The sequence below is a fragment of the Pelophylax lessonae genome, assembly GCF_965119305.1.
Source record: "Pelophylax lessonae genome assembly, contig: HAP1_SCAFFOLD_204, whole genome shotgun sequence".
NCBI lineage: Eukaryota > Metazoa > Chordata > Amphibia > Anura > Ranidae > Pelophylax > Pelophylax lessonae.
The window spans coordinates 55,078-80,992 of record NW_028120113.1 but is presented as its reverse complement, the minus strand read 5'-3'; the positions used below and the strand labels follow the sequence as shown (position 1 = coordinate 80,992).

General features: G+C 54.5%; 2 protein-coding genes across 2 annotated transcripts in view; one reads left to right on the top strand and one right to left on the bottom strand.

Moving 5' to 3' along the window:
- The window catches only part of LOC309543557 (transcription initiation factor TFIID subunit 1-like), a 105,109-nt gene extending 92,873 nt beyond the window's left edge, over positions 1-12,236 (top strand). The window contains exons 29-40 of the mRNA XM_082276029.1: positions 1,798-1,975; positions 2,900-2,967; positions 4,594-4,716; positions 6,916-7,008; positions 7,096-7,180; positions 7,983-8,050; positions 8,136-8,252; positions 9,574-9,696; positions 10,591-10,695; positions 10,779-10,926; positions 11,551-11,725; positions 11,996-12,236. Coding sequence (XP_082132155.1) covers positions 1,798-1,975; positions 2,900-2,967; positions 4,594-4,716; positions 6,916-7,008; positions 7,096-7,180; positions 7,983-8,050; positions 8,136-8,252; positions 9,574-9,696; positions 10,591-10,695; positions 10,779-10,926; positions 11,551-11,725; positions 11,996-12,209 — 1,497 coding nt within the window. The 3' untranslated portion in view covers positions 12,210-12,236. The remainder of the gene's footprint in view (positions 1-1,797; positions 1,976-2,899; positions 2,968-4,593; positions 4,717-6,915; positions 7,009-7,095; positions 7,181-7,982; positions 8,051-8,135; positions 8,253-9,573; positions 9,697-10,590; positions 10,696-10,778; positions 10,927-11,550; positions 11,726-11,995) is intronic.
- An 8,148-nt stretch (positions 12,237-20,384) lies between these two features.
- The window catches only part of LOC309543555 (cysteine and histidine-rich domain-containing protein 1-like), a gene marked incomplete at both ends in the record, with an annotated part of 59,165 nt that continues 53,634 nt past the window's right edge, over positions 20,385-25,915 (bottom strand). Inside the window, 2 exons of the mRNA XM_082276027.1 lie at positions 20,385-20,402; positions 20,915-21,025. Of these exons, the coding sequence (XP_082132153.1) occupies positions 20,385-20,402; positions 20,915-21,025 (129 nt within the window). The remainder of the gene's footprint in view (positions 20,403-20,914; positions 21,026-25,915) is intronic.

Genomic DNA, 25,915 nt, shown 5'->3' with positions numbered 1-25,915 from the left:
GGGGGCACTGGAGAGAGGAGTTTAGGGGTGGTCAGTGGAGGGGGCCACTATACAGACCATGGGGGGGGCACTGGAGAGAGGAGTATAGGGGTGGTCAGTGGAGGGGGCCACTATACAGACCATGGGGGGGGCACTGGAGAGAGGAGTATAGGGGGTGGTCAGTGGAGGGGGCCACTATACACACCATGGTGGGGGGCACTGGAGAGAGGAGTTTCGGGGTGGTCAGTGGAGGGGGCCACTATACAGACCATGGTGGGGGGCACTGGAGAGAGGAGTATAGGGGTGGTCAGTGGAGGGGACCCCCTATACAGGCCATGGGGGGGGGCACTGGAGAGAGGAGTATAGGGGTGGTCTGTGGAGGGGACCCCCTATACAGACCATGGGGGGGAGCACTGGAGAGAGGAGTATAGGGGGTGGTCAGTGGAGGGGGCCACTATACAGACCATGGTGGGGGGCACTGGAGAGAGGAGTATAGGGGTGGTCTGTGGATGGGACCCCCTATACAGGCCATGGGGGGGGCACTGAAGAGAGGAGTATAGGGGTGGTCTGTGGAGGGGACCCCCTATACAGACCATGGGGGGGGCACTGGAGAGAGGAGTATAGGGGGTGGTCAGTGGAGGGGGCCACTATACAGACCATGGGGGGGGCACTGGAGAGAGGAGTTTAGGGGTGGTCAGTGGAGGGGGCCACTATACAGACCATGGGGGGGGGGCACTGGAGAGAGGAGTATAGGGGTGGTCAGTGGAGGGGGCCACTATACAGACCATGGTGGGGGGCACTGGAGAGAGGAGTATAGGGGTGGTCAGTGGAGGGGGCCACTATACAGACCATGGTGGGGGGCACTGGAGAGAGGAGTATAGGGGGTGGTCAGTGGAGGGGGCCACTATACAGACCATGGGGGGGGCACTGGAGAGAGGAGTATAGGGGTGGTCAGTGGAGGGGGCCACTATACAGACCATGGTGGGGGGCACTGGAGAGAGGAGTATAGGGGTGGTCAGTGGAGGGGGCCACTATACAGACCATGGTGGGGGGCACTGGAGAGAGGAGTATAGGGGTGGTCTGTGGAGGGGACCCCCTATACAGACCATGGGGGGGAGCACTGGAGAGAGGAGTATAGGGGGTGGTCAGTGGAGGGGGCCACTATACAGACCATGGTGGGGGGCACTGGAGAGAGGAGTATAGGGGTGGTCTGTGGATGGGACCCCCTATACAGGCCATGGGGGGGGCACTGAAGAGAGGAGTATAGGGGTGGTCTGTGGAGGGGACCCCCTATACAGACCATGGGGGGGGCACTGGAGAGAGGAGTATAGGGGTGGTCGGTGGGGGGTCCCCTATACAGACCATGGGGGGGAGCACTGGAGAGAGGAGTATAGGGGGTGGTCAGTGGAGGGGGCCACTATAACGACCATGGGGGGGGCACTGGAGAGAGGAGTATAGGGGTGGTCAGTGGAGGGGGCCACTATACAGACCATGGTGGGGGGCACTGGAGAGAGGAGTATAGGGGTGGTCTGTGGATGGGACCCCCTATACAGGCCATGGGGGGCACTGAAGAGAGGAGTATAGGGATTTGGGGGTCCCCTATACAGATGTTATGACTGTCCCCTGAATGGAGAAGTCCCCATATCTCTTTGTGTGGAAGAATAGAGAAGATTATTTTCCCGCACATTTCTCTGCTCTTCATTTGTCTCCCGGGAAGTGACGTGCCCCGGCCCATAGGGGGCAGCCTCTCCAGTATTCATACAGAATGTTATTGGGTATCCTCTTACACTCACAGATTTTGTTCCCCCTCCCCCACAGACCTATCCATTCCACAGCCCTGTTAATGCCAAAGTAGTGAAAGATTACTACAAAATTGTGACCAATCCGATGGACCTGCAAACGTTGAGGGAGAATGTGCGCAAGCGGATGTACCCCTCCCGCGAGGAGTTCCGGGAACAGGTGGAGCTGATTGTGAAGAACAGTATACTCTACAATGGTGAGAGAGATGTACAGGATGTGGGCGGAGTCAGAGAGAGATGTACAGGATGTGGGCGGAGTCAGAGAGAGATGTACAGGATGTGGGTGAAGTCAGAGGGAGATGTACAGGATGTAGGTGGAGTCAGAGAGAGAGAGATGTACAGGATGTGGGCGGAGTCAGAGAGATGTACAGGATGTGGGCGGAGTCAGAGAGAGAGATGTACAGGATGTGGGCGGAGTCAGAGAGAGATGTACAGGATGTGGGCGGAGTCAGAGAGAGATGTACAGGATGTAGGTGGAGTCAGAGAGAGAGATGTACAGGATGTGGGTGGAGTCAGAGAGATGTACAGGATGTGGGCGGAGTCAGAGAGAGAGATGTACAGGATGTGGGCGGAGTCAGAGAGAGATGTACAGGATGTGGGTGAAGTCAGAGGGAGATGTACAGGATGTAGGTGGAGTCAGAGAGAGAGAGATGTACAGGATGTGGGCGGAGTCAGAGAGATGTACAGGATGTGGGCGGAGTCAGAGAGAGAGATGTACAGGATGTGGGCGGAGTCAGAGAGAGATGTACAGGATGTGGGCGGAGTCAGAGAGAGATGTACAGGATGTGGGCGGAGTCAGAGAGAGATGTACAGGATGTGGGCGGAGTCAGAGAGAGATGTACAGGATGTGGGTGGAGTCAGAGGGAGATGTACAGGATGTGGGTGGAGTCAGAGGGAGATGTACAGGATGTGGGTGGAGTCAGAGGGAGATGTACAGGATGTGGGTGGAGTCAGAGGGAGATGTACAGGATGTGGGTGGAGTCAGAGGGAGATGTACAGGATGTGGGTGGAGTCAGAGGGAGATGTACAGGATGTGGGTGGAGTCAGAGGGAGATGTACAGGATGTGGGTGGAGTCATAAGGGAATGCCGTATCCTAATACAATCTTCTCCCATATTTTAGGGCCCAAACACTCCCTGACCCAGATCAGTCAGGTCATGCTGGAGCTGTGTGACCAGAAACTCAGAGAGGTGAGAACTTCCCATTCACCTACACCGATCCAGACTGACCACCAACATTCACCTACACCGATCCAGACTGACCACCAACATTCACCTACACCGATCCAGACTGACCTCCAACATTCACCTACACAGATCCAGACTGACCACCAACATTCACCTACACCGATCCAGACTGACCACCAACATTCACCTACACCGATCCAGACTGACCTCCAACATTCACCTACACAGATCCAGACTGACCACCAACATTCACCTACACCGATCCAGACTGACCACCAACATTCACCTACACCGTTTCAGACTGACCTCCAACATTCACCTACACCGATCCAGACTGACCACCAACATTCACCTACACCGATCCAGACTGACCACCAACATTCACCTACACTGATCCAGACTGACCTCCAACATTCACCTACACCGATCCAGACTGACCACCAACATTCACCTACACCGATCCAGACTGACCACCAACATTCACCTACACCGATCCAGACTGACCTCCAACATTCACCTACACAGATCCAGACTTACCACCAACATTCACCTACACCGATCCAGACTGACCACCAACATTCACCTACACCGATCCAGACTGTGCCTATAGAGGGGGGAGGATGCAGAGTGACGCCTATAGAGGGGGGAGGATGCAGAGTGACGCCTATAGAGGGGGGAGGATGCAGAGTGACGCCTATAGAGGGGGGAGGATGCAGAGTGACGCCTATAGAGGGGGGAGGATGCTGATTCGCTGTATATAGGAGGATTCGGCGTCTCAGCAATGAAAGTGTCTATGAGGAGTATTTGCGGAGGGTGCGGCACACAATGCAGGAGGTTGAGGCCGGGTTGCTGGGCGGAAAAGGACGTGTGTCCGGGTTCCCGGGCGGAATAGGAAGTGTGTCCGGGTTGCCAGGCGGAATAGGAATTGTCTCCGGGTTGTCGGGCGGAATAGGACGTGTGTCCGGGTTACCGGGCGGAATAGGAAGTGTGTCCGGGTTGCCAGGCGGAATAGGAATTGTCTCCGGGTTGTCGGACGGAATAGGACGTGTGTCCGGGTTACCGGGCGGAATAGGACGTGTGTCCGGGTTGCCAGGCGGAATAGGAATTGTCTCCGGGTTGTCGGGCGGAATAGGACGTGTGTCCGGGTTACCGGGCGGAATAGGACGTGTGTCCGGGTTGCCAGGCGGAATAGGAATTGTCTCCGGGTTGTCGGGCGGAATAGGACGTGTGTCCGGGTTACCGGGCGGAATAGGACGTGTGTCCGGGTTGCCGGGCGGAATAGGACGTGTGTCCGGGTTGCCGGGCGGAATAGGACGTGTGTCCGGGTTGCCGGGCGGAATAGGAAGTGTGTCCGGGTTGTCGGGCGGAATAGGAAGTGTGTCCGGGTTGCCAGGCGGAATAGGAATTGTCTCCGGGTTGTCGGGCGGAATAGGAAGTGTGTCCGGGTTACCGGGCGGAATAGGACGTGTGTCCGGGTTGTCGGGCGGAATAGGAATTGTCTCCGGGTTGTCGGGCGGAATAGGAAGTGTGTCCGGGTTACCGGGCGGAATAGGACGTGTGTCCGGGTTGCCGGGCGGAATAGGACGTGTGTCCGGGTTTCGGATATTTATGGCTTCATTTGGTTTACAGAAGGAGGACAAGTTGGCCCGGCTGGAGAAAGCTATTAACCCCTTACTGGATGACGACGACCAGGTGGCCTTCTCCTTCATCCTGGACAATATCGTCACACAGAAGATGATGGCGGTGCCGGATGTGAGTCCTCTTCCCGCACACTGCATGTTCCCTGCCCCGACCTCTTCCCGCACGTTCCCTGCTCCGACCTCTTCCCGCACGTTCCCTGCTCCGACCTCTTCCTGCACGTTTCCTGCTCCGACCTCTTCCCGCACGTTCCCTGCTCCGACCTCTTCCCGCACGTTCCCTGCTCCGACCTCTTCCTGCACGTTCCCTGCTCCGACCTCTTCCCGCACGTTCCCTGCTCCGACCTCTTCCCGCACGTTCCCTGCTCCGACCTCTTCCCGCACGTTCCCTGCTCCGACCTCTTCCCGCACGTTCCCTGCTCCGACCTCTTCCCGCACATTCATGTTCCCTGCCCGGACTTCTAACCACACTTTCCAGATTCTTGTAGATTTTTAAACCTATTTATGGGAAGATGCAGAGATCTTATCACATGATGAGCCAGTGTTTCCAGAGATCAGGAGGCTTCACTGGCTGCATGCTTGTTGTACGTCAGTGATTCAAAATGCATTGCAATCTGAAACAGTCAATATAAAGGGGTACTCTGGAGAAAATAAAAACTAGCAAAGAAATTGGTGTGGATTCTATAGACAGACTGCATCCTATCTGACCTTTATTTTACCTTCCACTTTAGCTTTCATTTTCATACAAATGTTTCCCTATAGGAGGAGTTTCTCTCCGTACCGATTTCCTCCAGTACATCGATACCCAGAGATCCCCGCCTTTCCCATATCAGAAAGGAAGTTTTCCTCTTTAAGCTCCTTGTACCCCGAGCCATCCAGCTGCAGCGCCTTCCTCCCACTGTTTTATTGCACCCTGGAGGTGGAGGTGCAGCCCCAGTGCCGCGTCCAGCCACACTCCGGTGTCCAGCCCCGGGGCGGCGTCCAGCCCCAGGACAGCGTCCAGCCACACTCCGGTGTCCAGCCACACTCCGGTGTCCAGCCCCGGGACAGCGTCCAGCCACACTCCGGTGTCCAGCCCCGGGACAGCGTCCAGCCACACTCCGGTGTCCAGCCACACTCCGGTGTCCAGCCACACTCCGGTGTCCAGCCACACTCCGGTGTCCAGCCCCGGTGTTCCGTGAGAATTACCTACCCCGTGAGAATTACCTACCCCTCGTCACTTCCGGCCAGGAACAGCTGAGCAGCGCAGCAAAGCGCATGCTCACAGGGCCGGATACCTAAAGGGACAACAGAGGAGCAGACTAGTGCGCATGCGCACTAGTATGGAAATAGCACAGTGTACCGTTGAAAAAACCTACCCACGCGGCGGTTAAATAAAACAGCGGGGCTGCAATACGAATCATCTCCGCTCGTGTGCCGGTCACTTCCCTGATCTCGGCAAGTAAATATAAAAGCGGCTGGTGTCTCCGTGATTTATGTTTACATACAGCCGCCGCCGCTTTTATATTTAGTTGCCGAGATCAGGGAAGTGACAGCCACAGGAGCGGAGATGATTCGTATTGCAGCCCCGCTGTTTTAATGTAAGCGCTGCATTCCATACAGTGCCGTGAACCGGAAGTGACGAGGGGTAGGTTTTTCTCACGGGTAGGTAATTCTCACGGAACACCGGGACAGCGTCCAGCCACACTCCGGTGTCCAGCCCCGGGGGGCGGCGTCCAGCCACACTCCGGTGTCCAGCCCCGGGACGGCGTCCAGCCACACTCCGGTGTCCAGCCCCGGGACGGCGTCCAACCACACTCCGGTGTCCAGCCCCGGGACGGCGTCCAGCCACACTCCGGTGTCCAGCCCCGGAACAGCGTCCAGCCACACTCCGGTGTCCAGCCCCAGGACAGCGTCCAGCCACACTCCGGTGTCCAGCCCCAGGACAGCGTCCAGCCACACTCCGGTGTCCAGCCCCGGGGCGGCGTCCAGCCACACTCCGGTGTCCAGCCACACTCCGGTGTCCAGCCCCAGGACAGCGTCCAGCCACACTCCGGTGTCCAGCCCCGGGGCGGCGTCCAGCCACACTCCGGTGTCCAGCCACACTCCGGTGTCCAGCCCCGGGACAGCGTCCAGCCACACTCCGGTGTCCAGCCCCGAGGGGTGGTGTCCAGCCCCGGGGCGGCGTCCAGCCACACTCCGGTGTCCAGCCCCGGGGCAGCCTCCAGCCACACTCCGGTGTCCAGCCCCCAGGCAGCGTCCATCCGTCCAGGTGAATGTGGCAATCCATGTAGAATTCTGTACACTCAGATTTGTCTCCTTCTCTTCTCCGCAGTCATGGCCGTTCCATCTTCCTGTCAATAAAAAGTTTGTTCCCGACTACCATAAAGTCATCACCAACCCGATGGACCTGGAGACCATCCGCCAGGTAGGGGGGGTCGGCGGTTTTCTCTTCCTATGATAACTTTTCTATTTCTGCGATATCTCCTCCATTCCATCTCTTCCTCCATTTTAGAATATTTCTAAGCACAAATATCAGAACCGCGAGATCTTCCTGGCCGATGTCAATCTGATCTGTACAAACAGCGTCAAGTATAACGGTGAGTCTATTACTTCTTATGTCCAACAGACAGAGAGCGTGGAGGAGCTCCTGAGGGGAGGAGGGCGTGGAGGGGCTCCTGAGGGAGGAGGGCACGGAGGGGCTCCCGAGGGAGGAGGGCACGGAGGGGCTCCCGAGGGAGGAGGGCGCGGAGGGGCTCCCGAGGGAGGAGGGCACGGAGGGGCTCCCGAGGGAGGAGGGCACGGAGGGGCTCCCGAGGGAGGAGGGCGCGGAGGGGCTCCCGAGGGAGGAGGGCACGGAGGAGCTCCTGAGGGAGGAGGGCGCGGAGGGGCTCCCGAGGGAGGAGGGCACGGAGGAGCTCCCGAGGGAGGAGGGCGCGGAGGGGCTCCCGAGGGAGGAGGGCGCGGAGGAGCTCCCGAGGGAGGAGGGCGCGGAGGGGCTCCCGAGGGAGGAGGGCGCGGAGGGGCTCCCGAGGGAGGAGGGCGCGGAGGGGCTCCCGAGGGAGGAGGGCACGGAGGCAAATGCAAATCAATTTATAATTTTTTTGAAATGCGTTTTTCTGGATATTTTTGTTGTTATTCTGTCTCTCACTGGTAAAATAAACCGACCAATAAAATTATAGACTGATCATTTCTTTGTCAGTGGGTAAACCTACAAAATCAGCAGGGGTTCACATACTTTTTCCCCTCACTGTATGTGCATTGACATGGATTTTCTGGTACAAAATGGTTTCTTAGAAGAAGTGATCACAAGATAGACGACCTCGGGTACACGCCCACGCGGGGCCATTCTATATGTATTTCATATAATATGACGACCTTTTATCTGTATTCCTCGCTCAGGTGCAGACAGTCAGTACAGTAAAACGGCGCAGGAGATTGTCAATATTTGCAGTCAGACTCTGGCGGAGGTAAGAAGGTTTCCCATAGATTTTGTGGTCCCGGGGATGAGGCCTCACACTCAGACTGATGTTCCATATTTCCTCTTTATATCAGTATGACGAGCACCTGACCCAGCTAGAGAAAGACATTTCCACCGCCAAGGAGGCGGCTCTGGATGAAGCCGATCTGGAGAGCTTGGAACCAATGACTCCCGGACCATATACCCCACAGGTGAGTGTGACTGGTCACATGGTATATAGATCCAATGACTCCTGGACCATATACCCCACAGGTGAGTGTGACAGGTCACATGGTATATAGATCCAATGACTCCTGGACCATATACCCCACAGGTGAGTGTGACAGGTCACATGGTGTATAGATCCAATGACTCCTGGACCATATACCCCTCAGGTGAGTGTGAGACCGGTCACATGGTATACAGATCCAATGACTCCCGGACCATATACCCCACAGGTGAGTGTGACAGGTCACATGGTATATAGATCCAATGACTCCTGGACCATATACCCCACAGGTGAGTGTGACAGGTCACATGGTATATAGATCCAATGACTCCCGGACCATATACCCCACAGGTGAGTGTGACAGGTCACATGGTATATAGATCCAATGACTCCCGGACCATATACCCCACAGGTGAGTGTGACAGGTCACATGGTATATAGATCCAATGACTCCCGGACCATATACCCCTCAGGTGAGTGTGACAGGTCACATGGTATATAGATGCAATGACTCCCGGACCATATACCCCCTCAGGTCAGTGTGACAGGTCACGTGGTATATAGATCCAATGACTCCCGGACCATATACCCCACAGGTGAGTGTGACAGGTCACATGGTATATAGATCCAATGACTCCCAGACCATATACCCCCTCAGGTGAGTGTGACAGGTCACGTGGTATATAGATCCAATGACTCCCAGACCATATACCCCCTCAGGTGAGTGTGACAGGTTACGTGGTATATAGATCCAATGACTCCCAGACCATATACCCCACAGGTGTGTGTGACTGGTCACATGGTATATAGATCCAATGACTCCCGGACCATATACCCCACAGGTGAGTGTGACAGGTCACATGGTATATAGATCCAAGGACTCCTGGACCATATACTCACCAGTTTATTATAGGTCAGACAGGTCAGGGGGTGTGTAGAACCCCCTGATAATGAGGTGTGAGCATTGCTCGGTCCAGGAAGAATGCCCCGTGTGATGAGGCGCCTCCCGTAGGTAGGGAGTGTAAATGACGGGCTGGGCTCAGAGGAAGTAGGCAGAATAACATGACCGTCGCCCAGCACCAAGAGGACCTCCGGCTCTGGACCAAGGAGGAAGACGGGGTCAACACTAGAGTGTGGAGAGGTAAGTACAGGAGGTGGGGGAGGCACAAATATAAGTAAAGTTATAGTTTAAATAGGAGATTGTAATATTGGGGGATATAAGCCCCACCCAGCACCCCTCAGGTATCGTGTAGTTACAATGTGGTCATTGAATGGGGCAGACATTTTGATTTTTTCATTTTCAGCCTCCGGATTATTATGACACGAACACGTCGCTCAGCATGTCTCGGGAGGCTTCCATGTACCAGGATGAAAGCAACATGTCTGCCACCGAGGCGGCTACGGCCTCCCTGGAGAGGAGGAGTCTGGTAATCTATTCCGTATTCTCATTGTATGTTTTGTAGAGTCATCAGAGCATCACACGGGGGGGGCTTCTCCATAGTAATGGTCATAGCGGAGGGGTGTAGGGGGGCTACTCCATAGTGATGGCAATGGGGGGGGGGGGAGTTATGGTGAAGGTTCTCAATAGTAATGGTCATAGCGGGGGGCTACTCCATATTAATGACCATTGGGGATAGGGGGGTTACTCATTAATGATCATGGGGGATGTGGCGGCTACTCCATAGTATTGGCCATGGAAGGGTAGGGGGGGGTGGGGGCTACTCCATAGTATTGGCCATTGAAGAAGGGTAGGGGGGGCTACTCCATAGTATTGGCCATGGAAGGGTAGGGGGGTTACTCCATAGGAAAGGCTATGTGGTGGGGAAGGGCAGGGGGGTAATGCCTATTAATGACCATAGGGGAGGGGTGTAGGGGGACACTACTTCATATTGATGGCCGTGGGGGGGGGGTAGCTGCTCTATATTATTAGCCATTGGGGGGGGGGCTTTTACTCCATGGTGATTGTTCTGGAATGGGGACGTCCACCAAGATCATAAAGGTGGTGACGGTCCGGTGTTCACATATGGACCGTATATTGTGGTGTTCACCTTTTCCTATGATTGTTGGTATTAAGCGATTCCCGCACATCTCTTTGCCAGCACTCAGTCCAGCTCGGGGTATTTGGGCTGCCAGCACTCAGTCCAGCTCGGGGTATTTGGGCTGCCAGCACTCAGTCCAGCTCGGGGTATTTGGGCTGCCAGCACTCAGTCCAGCTCGGGGTATTTGGGCTGCCAGCACTCAGTCCAGCTCGGGGTATTTGGGCTGTTGGGGAAGGCTGAGCTCCTCCTGATGGTTTCCTCTGGTTGATCTTTCTATTACAGATGAGATTGGGACGAGGACGTCTGGGTGAAGATGACTCGGATGTTGACATTGAAGGATATGAAGAAGAAGATGATGATGATGGGAAGCCGAAGACGCCGGCTCCTGTAAGTATGGATGGTGAGGAGATGAGTGGGAGATGTTGGGTGATGTGGTATTGGTGTGTAATCTTCTCCTTGTATGACTATAGGAGGTGGAGGATGTGGATGGAGATCTGGGCGAGGAGGAGAATACGGTGCAGCAGACGCAGGCCAGCGTCCTCTATGAGGATTTATTGATGTCGGATGGTGAAGATGATGATGAAGGAAGTGATGAGGAAGGCGATAATCCCTTCTCATGTAAGAGTTCTCCCTATTATACAGATACGTTATGTTGGTATCAAGTAGAGTTTTTTTCGGGGGCCCCGTACTGTACCTGTGATGAGCGTGCACCGGGGCCCCGTACTGCACCTGTGATGAGCGTGCACCGGGGCCCCGTACTGTACCTGTGATGAGCGCGCGCGCCGGGGCCCCGTACTATACCTGTGATGAGTGTTCGCCGGGGCCCCGTACTGTACCTGTGATGAGAGCGCGCCGGGGCCCCGTACTGTACCTGTGATGAGAGCGCGCCGGGGGCCCCGTACTGTACCTGTGATGAGAGCGCGCCGGGGCCCCGTACTGTACCTGTGATGAGCGTGCGCCGGGGCCCCGTACTGTACCTGTGATGAGCGTGCGCCGGGGCCCCGTACTGTACCTGTGATGAGTGTGCGCCGGGGCCCCGTACTGTACCTGTGATGAGTGTGCGCCGGGGCCCCGTACTGTACCTGTGATGAGTGTGCGCCCGAGGCCCCGTACTGTACCTGTGATGAGTGTGCGCCGGGGCCCCGTACTGTACCTGTGATGAGCGTGCGCCGGGGCCCCGTACTATACCTGTGATGAGCGTGCGCCGGGGCCCCGTACTATACCTGTGATTTCTCTTTGCAGCCATCCAGCTGAGTGAAAGCGGCAGCGATTCGGATATTGAATCTGGAGGAATCCGACCCAAACAGCCACACATGATGCAGGAGAACACCCGGATGGGGATGGAGAACGAGGAGAGTATGATGTCATACGGGGAGGGGATGGAGACCTCACAAGGCATGGAGGACAGTAATATAAGGTAAGTCCCGCCTCTTCTCTATCTGGGATGGGTGTAGTCGGACTTCCTGTGATCTCTATTCAGAGGGAGTAATAATCCTGGTAAGGTAAATTATCAGCACCCCCCCATTCCTCCTCCGTGTTCTAATCTCTGGTCAGCACCCTCCCCCCCCCCCCCCCCCACTCCTATTCCGTGTTCAAATCTCTGGTCAGTGCCCACCCAATTTTTCATCCATGTTCTAATCTGGCCCCTCCTAGTCTCGATTTCCTGAGAAATGTTTTTATTTTGTAGTTATGGAAGTTATGAAGAACCGGATCCGAAATCCAACACCCGGGACACCAGCTACAGCAGCATCGGAGGGTATGAGTTGTCGGAGGAAGAGGAGGATGAGGAGGAAGAGCACCATGGACCCAATGTTCTCCGTCAGGTCCAGCTGTCTGAGGATGAGGACAGTGAAGAGGATTTTGCATCTCTTCATGGAGACACAGATAGTGACAATGAGTAGAAGGATTCCCGTCTATGGGAGGACGGAGGAGGAGGAGTAGAAGGATTCCTGTCTATGGGAGGACGGAGGGGGAGGAGTAGAAGGATTCCTGTCTATGGGAGGACGAAGAGTGAGGAGTAGAAGGATTCCTGTCTATGGGAGGACGGAGAGTGAGGAGTAGAAGGATTCCCGTCTATGTGAGGATGAAGAGTGAGGTGTAGAAGGATTCCCGTCTATGTGAGGACGGAGGGGGAGGAGTAGAAGGATTCCTGTCTATGGGAGGACGAAGAGTGAGGAGTAGAAGGATTCCTGTCTATGGGAGGATGGAGAGTGAGGAGTAGAAGGATTCCCGTCTATGGGAGGACGGAGGGGGAGGAGTAGAAGGATTCCTGTCTATGGGAGGACGGAGGGGGAGGAGTAGAAGGATTCCTGTCTATGGGAGGACGAAGAGTGAGGAGTAGAAGGATTCCTGTCTATGGGAGGACGGAGAGTGAGGAGTAGAAGGATTCCTGTCTATGGGAGGACGGAGGGGGAGGAGTAGAAGGATTCCTGTCTATGGGAGGACGGAGGGGGAGGAGTAGAAGGATTCCCGTCTATGGGAGGACGGAGGGGGAGGAGTAGAAGGATTCCTGTCTATGGGAGGACGGAGGGGGAGGAGTAGAAGGATTCCTGTCTATGGGAGGACGGAGGGGGAGGAGTAGAAGGATTCCTGTCTATGGGAGGACGAAGAGTGAGGAGTAGAAGGATTCCTGTCTATGGGAGGACGGAGGGGGAGGAGTAGAAGGATTCCTGTCTATGGGAGGACGGAGGGGGAGGAGTAGAAGGATTCCTGTCTATGGGAGGACGAAGAGTGAGGAGTAGAAGGATTCCTGTCTATGGGAGGACGGAGGGGTAGGAGTAGAAGGATTCCTGTCTATGGGAGGACGGAGGGGGAGGAGTAGAAGGATTCCTGTCTATGGGAGGACGGAGAGTGAGGAGTAGAAGGATTCCTGTCTATGGGAGGACGGAGGGGGAGGAGTAGAAGGATTCCTGTCTATGGGAGGCGGCTGGTGATGTCATCCAATTAAAGTTAGGAAGTTGCTGGATGATGTCATTTGGAGGGGTCACAACTAGAAATGTCAGAAAATGGATTGTTGGGGTGCCACCAGCTCGGCTCTTGTTTTTGGTGGGCCTGATTGATGAGATCACCTGGGGCCCCCCCTCTTCTGTGGCCCCTGTATTATTGTTGGTTTATCTGTTTGTCGCTCGGTGATGATTCACGTTTTATGTGGAACTTTATTTTATATGTGGGGTGCAGTTCTGTATCAGAGGTCTGCATCCTCCCCCCCTGTAATATTATGGGATGTCATTGTCCCTGGGGGCATCGTCCCCAGCTCCACCACCTCATAGGATGAGTTTCTCTGGTTCTGTTAGTGGGGGAGGGGGGTGACACTCCCAGAACAATGGCAGTTCTCACTTTGGGGTCACTTTGTAAATAGGTCCTTAGATAATTTTCCTAAGAATTTGTGTAATGTTTGTCCTTGTACAGTCCCTCTCACTGTGTTTAATAAAGAATACCGCTTTTATCTGAGAATTTCAGGAGTGAAAGTTGCTTTGTTTTTTCTTTGAGTTCTTTTTAGGTTCCTTTCACACGGAGCGGACCGTATTATGATCCGCTCCGGCACTTTTTTTTTTTTTACGGACACGGGTGACACTTGTGTCTTCCGGTCCATATGTCCACATATCATCTCATCCATTTGCGGGTGATATACGGACATAATGTATGTCTATGGGGATTGCGGATGAAACCGCTGACATCCGATTTTACATCCTTTACATTTTTTAAACGGAAGAAAAAACTGAGTCCTCCGACAGTCACCACCCACTCATACAGTCTTCACCAATTGGGGGTATTGACTTCCTCTCCCTAGGAGTAGCTAGGCATAAGACTTGTTAAAACAAAAGCATTTACATAGACACACCCATGGGGGCTGTCCCACTGGTCCAATACCCCCCTGCAATAGCCATCCCAACTCAGTTTGGTAGCAAGCAGTTAAGTGTATAAGAACCCCAAAAGAGGGGGACGGGGGTGGCGACTGTCGGAGGACTCAGAGAAAGGAATTTTACGGTAAGATTTTACAAAAATTCAGTTTTATGTCAGACTCTTACGTCCTCCAACAGTCGCCGCCCACTCATACAGTCTTCACCAATGGGGATGTCCCAAAGCAGTGTAGACATGAGGGGTGGGAGACGCAGCCGTCAGAAAAGGCAACGCAGTACCCACATCAGAGAAAGGAACCTTACATGAACAGCAAGGGAACCTACTGGGCAACAAAAAAGCTCAACAGGAGCAACAACCCAGGAAAGCAAATAACCAAGGGGGGGCTGGGGGTAAACAACCCCAACAGCCAGGGACCCACACAAAACCAGGGTCCTCTACGGTACTGCCGCACAGAGAACTTTGCGGCCAAAGGAAGCATCAGCTGATGCCAGAACATCAATTTTGTAAAATTTTGAAAAAGTGTGCACCGACGACCAAGTAGCAGCCTTGCACACCTGAGCCACCAAAGCCTGATGCCGGAGGGCCCAGGACGTACTCACCAACCTGGTAGAGTGCACCTTGACAGGGAAGGGTGGTACCCGTTCCCTCAAGGAATAGACCTGAACAATTGTCTGTCTGATCCATTTTGAAATGGTCACCGCAGACAAAGCCAAACTCTTCCAAGGTCCCTCAGGAAGGACAAAGAGAGAATCTGATTTCCGAAAGAATTCAGTCGACAGCAGGTAAACCCTGATTGCTCGGACAACATCCAAGGAATGCAAGGCAATCTCCTTTGCTCTGTGCGAATCCTAAGCATCCAAAGGTAAAACAATGTACTCATTGAGGTGAAAATCCAAAACCACCTTTGGAAGAAAGGACGGGTTAGGTCGCAAGACCACCTTATCCCTATGAACCACCAGGTAAGGGGAACGGCAAGACAACGCCGCCAACTCTGACACTCTGCGAGCAGAAGTGATCGCCACCAGAAAGGCAACCTTCTTAGACAGCAGAGGTAACTAAATTTCCCTGATGTTTTCAAACCGGGAGCGTTGTAACACGGACAGAACCAAGTTCAAGTCCCATGGAGGTAAGGGCTCCCTTCTAGGGGCCAAGTGACGCACACCTTGAAGGAAGGTGCGAATCAAAGAATTAGACGCCACGGGGCGCTGAAAAAGAACAGCCAGTGCAGATACCTGGCCCTTAAATCGTGGCCAACGCAAGGCGCTGGTCCACACCAGACTGAAGGAAAGCCAACACTCTCACCACCGAGTAGGAACGAGGAGAGAAGCCCCTGGACACCAGGCAAAATACGCTTTCCATGTACGGTGATAAATCTTACCAGAAGAGGCTTTTCTAGCCTTGATCAAAGAAGGAATGACCTCTGAGGAGAGACCCCTGTCTCTCAGGACCTGGCTTTCAACAGCCATGCCCTTAAAGCCAGCGACTGTAAATCAGGATGGAAGATCAGTCCCTGAGACAGCAGATCTTCCCGCATTGGCAGCCGCCATGGAGGCTCGACGGCCAGGTGAACGATGTCTGCGTACCAGGACCGGCATGGTCAGTCTGGCGCCACCAGAATCACCAGTGTTTGTTCCGAGGCCAACCTGCAAAGGCACCTGGACAACAACTGAATCGGAGGATACTGATGCCAAGGCACCACCAGCGCACCAGAGGCGTCTGCCAGAGGATCGCGCGTTCTTGCCACAAACCTTTCCACCTTGTGGTTTAGCCGAGATGCGAACAGATCCACATCCGGGGATCCCCACTTCGCACACAGCATTTGAAATACCTCCGGGTGCAGGGACCATTCCCCCTGGTCCAGGGTCTGGCAGCTCAGATAATCGGCCTGCCAATTCTCCACACCCAGAATGTGAACTGCCGATATCGCAGGGACACGAGTCTCGGCCCAAGACAGAATACCGGTCACTTCCTGGGCCGCTGGGCACTCCTGGTGCCCCCTTGGTGGTTGATGTACGCCACTGCAGTGGCATTGTCCGTCTGCACCCGTACATGACGGCCCTGAAGACGATCCGACCAATGGAGCAGGCACAGCCTGATTGCGCTCAATTCCAATATGTTTATTGGAAGGGAGGATTCCTCCTCCGACCAAGTGCCCTGAGCAGACAGGTTGCCCAGGATGCCACCCCAGCCCGACAGGCTGGCATCCGTGGTAATCACCGTCCACAGAATTGGCCGGAAGGATTTTCCTTCCGACACAGCCGGGGACTGAAGCCATCACAAGAGATCCATTCTGGTTTGGCGACTCAGAGATACTCTCAGGTCCAAGGACTAAGGTAGTCTGTCCCACCTGGTCAGGAGACGTTTGGAGAGATCGCGTGTGGAACTGTGCAAATGGTATCGCCTCGAAGGCTGACACCATCAACTCCAGGGACCGCATACAGGTCCTGAGTGACGAGGAGTCGTTGTCCCTGAGGGACCTGACCTCGGACTGAGTCCGGAGCTTGTCCTCCGGCAAGAACACATTAGTTTGAGCAGAGTCCAGAACCATTCCCAAATATGGGAGCCGAACCGAAAGTCGACTTCTGAACGTTGATGGTCCATCCGAACTCTTGGAGCGTCAGAGCCTGTTGCGCGATCTGTCCACTACAGTTCAGACTGGCACTCGATCTTAACAGGAGATCGGCCAGATATCCCAAGACCGCAATGCCCTGTGTCCGTAACAGGCCCAGAACAGGCGCCAACACCTTGATACAGACTCTTGGAGCCCGAAGCGAGACCAAAGGGTAACGCCACAAACTGATAATGATCCTCCGCGATAGCGAATCGGAGGTACCTCTGATGACCCTTGAAAATGGGGATGTGTAGATATGCGTCCTTCAGGTCGATAGAGGCCAGGAATTTCCCCAGACTCAAGAGAGGCCACCACGGAGCGGAGCAATTCCATGCGGAACTTTTGAACGCGCGCAAAGCGGTTCAGAGCTTTCAAGTCCAGAATCGGACGCACTTTGCCCTCCTTTCTGGGCACAGTGAACAGATTCGAGTAAAACCCCCGAAACCTGTCCCGATGAGGCATCAGGACGATTACCCCCTGGGCGAGGAGATCCTGTACCGCTTGATGCAGGTCTTGTAACCGTCCTGGGGTCAAATGAAGATTTGAGGGAAAGAATCTGTCTGGCGGCCGTGAAAGAAACTCGATCTTGTACCCTGATCGAATGATTTCCTGAACCCACCTGTCCTGAACTCAGAGCAGCCAAGGTTGGAGGAAACCAGGCAAACGTCCCCCCACCCGTGAAATGGGTGAGGGCGCCCCTTCAGGCAGAGGCGGATGGAGCCGCCGCACCAGCTTGGCCGGATTTTTGTTTGCCGGCCCAGGGCTTACTCTGGCCACCCTGGCCCTTGAAGGGTTTCCCCTTGTACTGTGCCTTGAAGGCACGAAAGGACCCCTGATTTGGTTTGGAAGCAGGACCCCCCATGCCGTGGAAAAACTTGCCCTTAGGATTCTGGGGCAGCAGAGTGCTCTTGCCCCCAGTGACTCCCTTAACCAATTCATCCAGGGATTCTCCAAAAAGGCGAGACCCCGCATAGGGAATGTCAGCCACCCCCTTTCTAGATTTCTGGTCAGCCGACCAGCTCTTCAACCATATCAGCCGAGGGTTAAGCACCTCGACACTGGACAGGCACGCAGCCAAAGGGGCCTCAATTAAGGCCGCATCGCACAAATATATGACCCCTTGATAAATCTGGTCCACCATCTCCACTGTAGATGTGGGGGGGGGGCAGAATCAGCCACGAGTGTGCGTCTGAGCACCATGGTCCAATCCGCCATAGCCTGAGCCGCCATGACCGAGGCGAAAATAGGATTGAGCAAGTGATTCCAGCCTCCTATCCGTAGGATCCCTAAATATCGGAGAATCTTCGGTGGGAACCAGAGTATCCTTGTTCAATCTGGCTACAGTGTGATCCACTTGAGGAGGCATACACCAGCGTCCAACCGTAGTAGACGCAAAAGGGTAAAGAAGTTGAAACCTTTTAGGCACCGTGAAGGTGTGCTTCAAATTGCGCCATTGCTCATTCACAGTGTGATGAAACACAGCGGGGCAGGGAAAAACCTGTGCCATCTTGCGGGTTCTGTGTGTACCAAAAGAGGACACAATGCTCGGAGGATTGGGCTTATCCTCTAAATGTAGTTTCTTTTATGGCAGAAATCAGCGCGTCCATAGCTGCGCGTTCCTCGGGCATCCCAGGCGGGGAATCATCCACCCCTGTAACCTCCCCCTCAGACTCTTGCGGGTCCTGAGAAAAGCGAGACTCTGAAAGGGGTACGCTACCTACAGCAACTATGTCCCATTCAGAATCAGAAGAAAAATAAATCCTAGGCCTTTTTCTAGCAGCACGTTCAGTCATCAGCACATCCATTTTGGACACCAAAGTCGCCACAACAGCAGCCAAATGAGTCAGGGTAGAGGATTCAGAGGAACCAGAATCCCCCACCAAGGCTGGAGGGAATTTGCTGTCCTGGGATTCCATTGCTAAAAAGTTTTTTTTTTTTGGTACTGGCCCTTTAAGAGCGCTGCAGACCCCGCAGCACACTGCTACAACAATGACTGAGGAACATAGACACCCCCCCCAGGGACAAAACTGAAGCCAGGAAGATTGCACAATGGAGGAAAAGAAGGACAGAGCCCCAGAAGTGTGTTAACAGCTCCTTCGGTCGCTCCTGAGTAAAGGAAGGAAGTGATGTCACTGCAGAGACTGAAGTGAGGCTGCAGGCTAAGGAAAAATGGATGCCAATGCAAAGTAATGGGAGGCTTTGGAAAAATGGCCGCTGACATGTGCTCGGAACGATTGTTTTGCCACACACAAGGTGGCGCTGCAAGGCGCCAAAATACACTACATACAATGCTGTATAAGCACCCACAGTGAAGCCAGACATGCTGCCCACATCTAAAATGGCGGACAGGCAGTTTTTAACCCCGCAGCGGTCGCCACACGTGTCTGTACCTCAAAGCACACTTAGTGACACAGGAGAGGGATCCCCCAAACCCCACACAGCGCTGGCTGTGAGAGAAAATCCCCCCGCAGGGACCGGGATCAGGGAGCCCAAAATGCACAGAGATAGGGGACACCACAGGACTGCCGACCCCATACAGAGGCCCCACACAGAGTGTACTTACCTGTACCCGATGGTGTGGGGTGCCTCATATCAAATGGAAAACCACCCACCCTCAGATGGTAGGGGAGTGCCGCCAGCCAAAAACACAGGACACCAGAAGTGCACGGACGAACCGTGGATGTGTCCGGTGAGGTAACCACCTCACAGGCTGCATCCCTGATGGACAGGGATGGGTCGTTTGTGAGGCCAGGGCGAACACATAGCCTGCGAAACGCTCGATGGCGGGCTGGGATTCCATCTGATCCTCTATCCTGGATAATCAGGACGGCCAGTCCGATTCCCAGCTCCGCAAACTCCATCTTCATCCGACTAACTAAAAGCTGACATAATAAACAGCTAGCAATGCAAAGAAAATAAAATCATAAAATAAAAGAAGGCTTAGACTGTAGCCCCAGCACAGGGAAGCCTGACTACTCCTGAACTAGGCAGAAGACAAACTGAGTTGGGATGGGTATTGGACCAGTGGGACAGCCCCCATAGGTGTGTCTATGTAAATGCTTTTGTTTCAACAAGTCTTATGCCTAGCTCCTCCTAGGGAGAGGAAGTCAATACCCCCATTGGTGAAGACTGTATGAGTGGGTGGTGACTGTCGGAGGACGTAAGAGAAATAGGGTTCTGTTCCATTCCAAAAAACGGAACAGAACTGAAAGGACGCAAATCGGATGGTCATCCGCAATCCCATTGACATGCATTATGTCCGTATATCACCCGCAAGCGAATGGGATGATTTACGGAGTCCGCCCGTGTGAAAGGACCCTTACTTTTCTGTCTCCATCCGATGAGCCTGCAACAAGCATGTAGCCAGTGAGGTCAGACAGGAGACTTACCAATGTGGTTGTATAGGTGAAGGCACCTGGATCTAATCTAAGGCACTCTATAAATACCGGCTGCCCCTTTATTTTAATGGTATATACCAAAAAAATTCCAGATGTATGGAGAAATGAAGTAGGCGCTGGTATGAGGGGGATGATATTTTATCTTGGGTAATGCTGTAGGTGTATCTATAAAATGTATACACTGTATCTGTATAGGTGACAAATATTTAACTCAAATCAATATCCTAGAGATGCGAATAAGTGTAAAAACCTGAAATCCACTCTAGGTGTGTGCGTCATCCGTGTGTGGCGTATAATTAGTGATTAAATCAATAATAATTAACAATTAGTGACTGGTGTGATAAGTTAATGAGCAATATATCACGATATTGTGTAAATGGGGATTAATCTGTGCAATAAATAAATGGCAGACAGATAATAATGTGCAAATGGTGGCTGTAGTCGGTGCCGTAATGTAACACAAACCAATTCTTCAGTTCTGGTGCTCCAACTTGTGATATTGGTAATCAATACTGCTTACCGGATGGCCTCAGGTCACACAGACCTAAACCGCTTGTGATCGCTTTATAAGGACGGATCGATCCTCCACACCAATAGCTGTAAGGCTACAAGGACGGATCAATCCTCCACACCAATAGGCACCCCTAATATCCATGCATTTATTGTGCCTAGGCACCCCTAATATCCATGCATAATACAGTACAGGTCCTCTGATGTCATAGGTGGAATGTCTCACCTGGGTGCGGTTGGCGGTGATGTCGGTGAGATCCGGGATGGAAGTTTTGGCATAAACGGTGATAACGAGGAGGGTGGCGGTCTGATGCCAGTCATAGCGACATGCCACTTCCTGGGGTGAGGACGTGTCACCCCAACAAACTACAGGTTCACCTACCCCACATGGCCACATGGTTACCCCCCCCCCCCACATGGTTACCCCCCCTCTATGGTTACCCTCTCCCCCCTCCATGGTTATCCCCCCTCTATGGTTACCTCCCTTCCATGGTTACCCCCCCTCCATGGTTATCCGCCCCCCTTATATGGTTACCTCCCTTCCATGGTTACCCCCCCCCCTCCATGGTTATCCGCCCCCCTTATATGGTTACCTCCCTTCCATGGTTATCCACCCCCCTTATATGGTTACCTCCCTTCCATGGTTACCCCCCTCCATGGTTACCCCCCGCCATGGTTACCCCCCCTCCATGGTTACCCCCCCCCCTCCAAGGTTACCCCCCCCCCCTCCATGGTTATCCCCCGCTCTATGGCTACCTCCCTTCCATGGTTACCCCACCCCTCTATGGTTACCCCCCCCCCTCCATGGTTATCCCCCGCTCTATGGTTACCTCCCTTCCATGGTTACCCCACCCCCACATGGTTACCCTTCCTCCATGGTTATCCCCCCCTATGGTTACCCCCCCCCCCACATGGATACCTCCCCCCTTCCATGGTTACCCCCATCCATGTTTACCCCCCCCCCTCCATGGTTATCCCCCTCCCCTCTATGGTTACCTCCCCCCTTCCATGGATACCCCCCCTCCATGGTTACCCTCCTCCCCCTCCATGGTAATCCCCCCCCTCTATGGTTACCTCCCCCCCATATGGATACCTCCCCCCTTCCATGGTTACCCCCCCCCCTCCATTGTTACCCCCCCCCCTTCCATGGTTACCTCCCCCACTGCCCCATTCCCCTGGGGAAAGTAAGGGACATCCTGAATATTCATCTAAAGAATAATCAGCAGTATCTCCACACTAACGATGGAGGAGTCCGAAGTGATCATCTGTAGAAAAAGAAGCCGACGCGTTTCAGGGTTGGAATATTCCTTCATCAGGGGAGATCTGAACCCAAAAAACGCGTTGGGTTTCTTTTTCTACATATAATTTATTAATAGAGTTGATCTCGTGCTGCTTCCTGTATATTGGACCCCTTCTATTTCTGGGTGGTCCGGTATATATAAGAGGCCGGACCAATGAGATTTCTGTCAGACCTCCGGATAGGAATGATAGAAGATCTCTCTCCTATGAGGGGGAGGGGAGACCTCTGCTTCTCTCTCCTATGAGGGTGGGACCTCTGCTTCTCTCTCCTATGAGGGTGGGGGGACCTCTGCTTCTTTCTCCTACAAGGGTGGGGGGGAGAGACCTCTGCTTCTCTCTCCTATGAGGGTGGGGGGGGAGAGACCTCTGCTTCTCTCTCCTATGAGGGTGAGGGGGATGGGGAGAGACCTCTGCTTCTCTCTCCTATGAGGGTGGGGGGGAGACCCCTGCTTCTCTCTCCTATGAGGGTGGGGGGAGACCCCTGCTTCTCTCTCCTATGAGGGTGGGAGGGGGAGACCTCTGCTTCTCTCTCCTTTGAGGGTGGGGGAGAGACCTCTGCTTCTCTCTCCTATGAGGGTGGGGGGGAGACCTCTGCTTCTCTCTCCTACGAGGGTGGGGGGGAGAGACCTCTGCTTCTCTCTCCTATAAGGGTGGGGGGGAGAGACCTCTGCTTCTCTCTCCTATGAGGGTGGGGGGGAGAGACCTCTGCTTCTCCCTCTTATGAGGGGGGAGAGACCTCTGCTTCTCTCCTGTGAGGGTGGGGAGGGGAGAGACCACTGCTTCTTTCTTCTATGAGGGTGGGGGGAGAGACCTCTGTGTCTTTCTCCTATGAGGGTGTTGGGGAGAGACCTCTGCTTCTCTCTCCTATGAGGGTGGGGGGGGGGGAGAGACCTCTGCTTCTCTCTCTTAGGGTGGGGTGGGTTAGACCTCTGCTTCTCTCCTATGAGGGTGGGGGGGGGACCACTGCTTATTTCTCCTATGAGGGTGGGGGGGAGAGACCTCTGCTTCTCTCTCCTATGAGGGTGGGGGGGAGAGACCTCTGCTTCTTTCTCCTATGAGAGTGGGGGGGGGGGAAGAGACCTCTGCTTCTCTCTCCTATGAGGGGGGGGGACCTCTGCTTCTCTCCTATGAGGGAGGGAGGGAAACCACTGCATCTCTCCTATGAGGGAGGGGGGGGGAGACCACTGCTTTCTCCTGTGAGGGTGGGGGGGGGGGAGACCTCTGCTTCTCTATCCTATGATGATGGGGGGGAGAGACCTCTGCTTCTCTCTCCTATTAGGGTGGGGGGGAGAGACCTCTGCTTCTCTCACCTATGAGGGTGTGGGGGGGGGAGACCTCTGCTTCTCTCTCCTATGAGGGTGGAGGGAAGACCTCTGCTTCTCTCTCCTATGAGGGTGGGGGGAGAGACCTCTGCTTCTCTCTCCTATGAGGGTGGGGGGGGGAGACCTCTGCTTCTCTCTCCTATGAGGGTGGGGGGGAGAGACCTCTGCTTCTCCCTCTTATGAAGGGGAGAGACCTCTGCTTCTCTCCTGGAAGGGGGAAGAGGGGAGAGACCACTGCTTCTTTCTCCTATGATGGTGGGGGGGAGAGACCTCTGCTTCTCTCTCCTATTAGGGTGGGGGGAGAGACCTCTGCTTCTCTCACCTATGAGGGTGTGGGGGGAGACCTCTGCTTCTCTCTCTTAGGGTGAGGGGGGGAGATACCTCTGCTTCTCTCCTATGAGGGTGGGGGGGGAGAGACCTCTGCTTCTTTCTCCTATGAGGGTGGGGGGGAGAGACCTCTGATTCTCTCTCCTATGAGGGTGGGGGGGAGAGAGACCTCTGCTTCTCTCTCTTAGGGTGGGGGGGTTAGACCTCTGCTTCTCTCCTATGAGGGTGGGGGGAGAGACCACTGCTTCTATCTCCTATGAGGGTGGGGGGAGAGACCTCTGCTTCTCTCTCCTATGAGGGTGGGGGGGGAGAGACCTCTGATTCTTTCTCCTATGAGGGTGGGGGGGAGAGACCTCTGCTTCTCTCTCCTATGAGGGTGGGGGGAGAGACCTCTGCTTCCCTCTCTGAGGGTGGGGGGGGACCTCTGCTTCTCTCCTATGAGGGAGGGGGGGAAACCACTGCTTCTCTCCTATGAGGGAGGGGGGGAAACCACTGCTTCTCTCCTATGAGGGAGGGGGGGAGACCACTGCTTCTTTCTCCTGTGAGGGTGGGGGGGGGGAGACCTCTGCTTCTCTATCCTATGATGGTGGGGGGGGGGGCGAGAGACCTCTGCTTCTTTCTCCTATGATGGTGGGGGAGAGACCTCTGCTTCTCTCTCCTATTGGGGTGGGGGGGGGAGAGACCTCTGCTTCTCTCTCCTATGAGGGAGGGGGGGGAGACCTCTGATTCTCTCTCCTATGAGGGTTCGGGGGGAGAGACCTCTGCTTCTCTCTCCTATGAGGGGGGGGGGGGAGACCTCTGCTTCTCTCTCCTATGAGGGTGGGGGGAGAGACCTCTGCTTCTCCCTCTTATGAGGGGGAGAGACCTCTGCTTCTCTCTGGGAAGGGGGAAGAGGGGAGAGACCACTGCTTCTTTCTCCTATGAGGGTGGGGGGAGAGACCTCTGCGTCTTTCTCATATGAGGGTGGGGGGGAGAGACCTCTGCTTCTCTCTCCTATGAGGGTGGGGGGGGGGAGACCTCTGCTTCTCTCTCCTATGAGGGTGGGGGGGGGAGACCTCTGCTTCTCTCTCCTGTGAGGGTGTGGGGGGGTAGACCTCTGCTTCTTTCTCCTATGAGGGTGGGGGGGAGAGACCTCTGCTTCTCTCTCTTATGAGGGTGAGGGGGGATAGACCTCTGCTTCTCTCCTATGAGTGTGGGGGGGAGAGACCACTGCTTCTTTCTCCTATGAGGGTGGAGGGGAGACCTCTGCTTCTCTCTCCTATGATGGTGTGGGGGGGGGAGACCTCTGCTTCTCTCTCTCCTATGAGGGTTGGGGGGAGACCTCTGCTTCTCTCTCTGAGGGTTGGGGGAAGACCTCTGCTTCTCTCTCCTATGAGGGTGGGGGAGAGACCTCTGCTTCTCTCTCCTATGAGGGTGGGGGGGAGGGGAGAGACCTCTGCTTCTTTCTCCTATGAGGGTGGGGGGGGGAGGGAGTGACCTCTGCTTCTTTCTTCTATGAGGGCGGGGGGAGAGACCTCTGCTTCTCTCTCTGGGGGTGGGGGGGGAGACCTCTGCTTCTCTCCTATGAGGGAGGGGGGGAGACCACTGCTTCTTTCTCCTATGAGGGTAGGGGGGAGAGACCTCTGCTTCTCTCTCCTGTGGGGGGGGGGGGGAGACCTCTGCATCTCTCTCCTTTGAGGGTGGGGGGGAGACCTCTGCTTCTCTCTCCTATAAGGGTGGGGGGGGGGACCTCTGCTTCTCTCTCTGAGGGTGGGGGGGGGGAGACCCCTGCTTCTCTATCCTATGAGGGTGGGAGAGACCTCTGCTTCTTTCTCCTATGAGGATGGGGGGGGGGGGGAGACCTCTGCTTCTTTCTCCTAGGGTTTCACATGGCATCACACTGCACCCCAGGCACTGGCATTTCCTTTGTCCCCATACTGCACTTGGATGATTTATATTATTACACCTCCATACTGTATGATGGCGCCACCTGCTGGAGGATTTATATTTTTACACCTCGTTACTGTATGATTACGCCACCTGCTGGAGGATTTATATTATTACACCTCCATACTGTATGACAGCGCAACCTGCTGGAGGATTTATATTATTTAACCTGCATACTGTATGATGGCACCCCCTGCTGGAGAATTTATATTATTTCACCTCCATACTGTATGGTGGCGCCACCTGCTGGAGGATTTATATTATTACACCTCCATACTGTATGATGGCGCCACCTGCTGGAGGATTTATATTATTACACCTCCATACTGTATGATGGCGCAACCTGCTGGAGG